We start from the raw sequence: 4,048 nt of genomic DNA, 5'->3' as shown, positions 1-4,048 counted from the left end.
GTGTGTGTGTGTGTGTGTGTGTGTGTGTGTGTGTGTGTGTGTGTGTGTGTGGAGACATCTATTTTTTCTGTAATAATAAAAGTAAAAATAGTTTGTCCTTCGTGTAATAATAATGCTAAAAATAGTTTGTATATCTTGATCTGTTGATGACCTTTAGTTCTAACAAGGGAGAGAAGTTGAAGACCTTGCCAGCTGCCACAGGAAGAGAGTACTGTAAAGATAGAAAAGTAAAGGAAACAATAACAAAGTTTATATCTTGTTATTTCTTCGACATGCTTGCATGTGGATGGAAAGCATTTGTTTGTTAATGTTTGAATAATGTGTTTATAGCTGTATATTTTGTATTTAAGATCTCAAATTTTAATTCTGGAACTAATTTTATCACTTACACCGTTTTTAAAGAGTGCAATATTTTAATCTTTTCTTCATCACAAAATTCTGCTCTGTTCCAGAACAATGTTGTGTACGAAATTGTCAACTCGGATCCAGCCGATGGCACAGATTTCTTCTTTCTGAACGCCGAGTCAGGGAAACTGTCTGCTGCAAGGCCTCTCACGGAGACGTCCACCAACACTTTCACTGTAAGTCATTCTCTGTGGGAGGGTTTTGTAATGTGTGATAAATGGTCACTTTTAAGGACAAGCGGGCCAAAATCCAGATTTTGGGGGTTTCCAGAAATCTTGACCTACACCAAAAGTGGATATTGCCCTACCTATAGGAGAAGTTTGGTTTCATTGGTGTGTATATTTGTTTGGTTATAGAAAAAACTCTCCATGTCTTTTAAAGAAACTGAACAAGGGTTCAAAAACTTTACTTTTGATTTTCTCAAAACAGTATTTTTTGTGATAGCCCCCTTGTGCTTAAAAGAGACCAAATATGAAATGAAATTTTATGTGTGTGCCTGGAGTAAGGTCCCGCTGTCAGCAAAGCTATTTTTTAGCAAAGGAGTGAAAAGATAGAAAAAGTCACACTTAGTTGAAAAGTTATTTCTATCAGAAAACACACGTTTCACCCTTTCTTAGAGACATGTTGAAAGGGTTTTATGATAATTTAAGTTTAATTTTTTTAAAATTTGTTATTTTTGCTACATGTATTTCACCAAAGGTGAAAAATGTGCTAGAAATTGTGTTTTTCTCCAAACTTTCCTTTCTTACCCTGTAATACATAATGTGGCATATCTTTAAATCTGCTCAAGATATTTGAAAAAATTTTTAATCAACGTGTTCTGCATTAAATTTGCTACAAGAAAATGCCCTTATTTCAATATCCAAAATTTTCTACAAGTGGGACCTTTCTCTGGGCACACACACACAATAAATAAATATACTCTTTGAGATAATACAGCCGAACCTGCCACAACAGTCTTATCTCAAACGCGCCGATATTTGGACTTTTACGAATTTGAGTGAATCAAATTTCTGGATATTTTTTCAAGATGATATAAGTGCCACCTATGAGATTAGATACTCCCTCTATCAATGATCATTAACATTAAACAAATAAATTCAGCTGTTGCAGATACTCCCTCTATCAATGATCATTAACATTTAAACAAATAAATTCAGCTGTTGCAGATACTCCCTCTATCAATGATCATTAACATTTAAACAAATAAATTCAGCTGTTGCAGATACTCCCTCTATCAATGATCATTAACATTTAAACAAATAAATTCAGCTGTTGCAGATACTCCCTCTATCAATGATCATTAACATTAAACAAATAAATTCAGCTGTTGCAGATACTCCCTCTATCAATGATCATTAACATTAAACAAATAAATTCAGCTGTTGCAGATACTCACTCTATCAATGATCATTAACATTAAACAAATAAATTCAGCTGTTGCAGATACTCCCTCTATCAATGATCATTAACATTTAAACAAATAAATTCAGCTGTTGCAGATACTCCCTCTATCAATGATCATTAACATTTAAACAAATAAATTCAGCTGTTGCAGATACTCCCTCTATCAATGATCATTAACATTTAAACAAATAAATTCAGCTGTTGCAGATACTCCCTCTATCAATGATCATTAACATTTTAAACAAATAAATTCAGCTGTTGCAGATACTCCCTCTATCAATGATCATTAACATTTAAACAAATAAATTCAGCTGTTGCAGATACTCCCTCTATCAATGATCATTAACATTTTAAACAAATAAATTCAGCTGTTGCAGATACTCCCTCTATCAATGATCATTAACATTAAACAAATAAATTCAGCTGTTGCAGATACTCCCTCTATCAATGATCATTAACATTAAACAAATAAATTCAGCTGTTGCAGATACTCCCTCTATCAATGATCATTAACATTTAAAAAATAAATTCAGCAGTTGCGATCGGGGTAAAACCCCTATTAAAACCCAAAAAAATATCAGCTGTTTGTTTCAAAGGCTACAGAATGCAAGGATTGTTTTTGTTTTGTTTTTCCCAGTTCACAGTGGCAGCCTTTGATGATGGTATCCCATCGCGCAGAAGTGTCGCCAATGCTCAGATCACCATCAACATTGACAGGAACCAGTTCAATCCAGTCTTTTTCAACACTCCATACTCTGTGACCATTCAGGAATCAGAAGGAGTTGGAAACAGTATTATCCAGGTAATTGTCCTCGTGTTCTTTGGGTGAATTCTCTTCTTTATTGTGTTATTGTTGTTGTGTGTGTGTGTGGTAGCCTATCCGTTCGAAATGTTTGGAGCCACAAAGAGCGTGCTCTTCGCCAGGGCCACCGCCTCTCTTTGGTAGTGGGAGAGGCAGTCCAACCTCCCAGAATCCTCCCCAAAGAGATGCCACCGGTGGACTTCTGAGGCTGTTGTTGTTGTTGTTGTTGTTGTTGTTGTTTTTGTTGCTGTTGTTGTTGTTGTTTATTTGTGGGGCTGACGGATTTTGGCTGTAACTGAGACAGCAATTTGTCCTCTACACTTATCCATGAGCCAGAGAAGAGTGTTTCGTGCCAGGGTCACATCTTCTTTCGGGTACTGTGTGAATCAGTCTTGCTTTGTCTTGTCTAGTCTATCTTTTCTTGTCTTTTCTTTTCCTGTCTTGTTTTGTCTTGTCTTGTCTATCTTTTCCTCTATTTCTTTCTTTCTTTCTAGGCGTTGCTTATCCACTGCAGGATGTAGCCCTCCAACAATGTCCTCCACTCTGTTCTATCAGCTGTTTTCTGTGTCCAGGTTGTACCCGTCTGTTCATTAATGTCGTCCTGCCATCTTTTTTCTGGTCTACCTCTTGATCTTGTCCCTGTTCTTGGTCTCCATTCTGTATACTATTTTTTTTGTTAATCTGTTGTCCTTCATTCTGCTGATGTCTTCAGACCATTCCCAAAGGGGGGAAATTAACTTGTTCTCATGCACAGTACAATTGTAAATTGTAAATAGGCTGATTGATCAATGTCCTGCTCATAACTGTGCCTGAACTGCAACAGGGAACTGCTGCTTTTTCTTTCCTAATCCTTACTTTTTTCATTTTCCTCTATTTTTTTGTATGCTTGTCACACTCTTGTGAGCTGCTATTTCCAGGGTGCCTTGATAGTCGAAACAGACTTTGTGCTGTTGAAACGAGAGAGGTGAGCATTCCCTTTAAGGACTTCTCTGTTGACATCCACCCCTTGGTGCTCATATGACCTTATGCAGTTGCGAGCGCTGTAAAACCTCTACTAAAACTAAAGTTTTGCTTATGTTTTATCGTATTTTATAATTATTCTAATGTGTCCCCACAGGTAACAGCAAGAGATGATGACCAGTTTGGCACAGCCTTCTCTAACGTGACCTACTCTCTGATTGGAGACGACACCATGCCCAGCTACTTCTCTCTCAACATTGTGTCCGGAGCGATCAGCGTCCGGCGACCTTTGACCTCTGACTCGGCCACTGGTTACCAGGTGAGAGGGATTGGAGCTGCTGAGTTTTGTTGTTGTGTGTTGTGTTCTGTTAGTGTGTGTGTGTGTGTGTGTGTGTTGTGTTCTGTTAGTGTGTGTGTGTGTGTGTGTTGTGTTCTGTTAGTGTGTGTGTGTTTGTGTGTGTGTGTGTGTGTGTG

General features: G+C 37.5%; 1 protein-coding gene across 1 annotated transcript in view; it reads left to right on the top strand.

Moving 5' to 3' along the window:
- Nucleotides 1-4,048, top strand: part of LOC101859258 (protocadherin Fat 4) — a gene marked incomplete at its 5' end in the record, with an annotated part of 115,844 nt that overhangs the window by 62,245 nt on the left and 49,551 nt on the right. Inside the window, 3 exons of the mRNA XM_035970948.1 lie at nucleotides 453-581; nucleotides 2,450-2,614; nucleotides 3,732-3,893. Of these exons, the coding sequence (XP_035826841.1) occupies nucleotides 453-581; nucleotides 2,450-2,614; nucleotides 3,732-3,893 (456 nt within the window). The remainder of the gene's footprint in view (nucleotides 1-452; nucleotides 582-2,449; nucleotides 2,615-3,731; nucleotides 3,894-4,048) is intronic.

Source organism: Aplysia californica, unplaced genomic scaffold (genome assembly GCF_000002075.1).
Source record: "Aplysia californica isolate F4 #8 unplaced genomic scaffold, AplCal3.0 scaffold00346, whole genome shotgun sequence".
NCBI classification, from domain to species: domain Eukaryota; kingdom Metazoa; phylum Mollusca; class Gastropoda; order Aplysiida; family Aplysiidae; genus Aplysia; species Aplysia californica.
The sequence above is the reverse complement of the archived record's forward strand: the minus strand, read 5'-3'. Positions and strand labels throughout refer to the sequence as shown.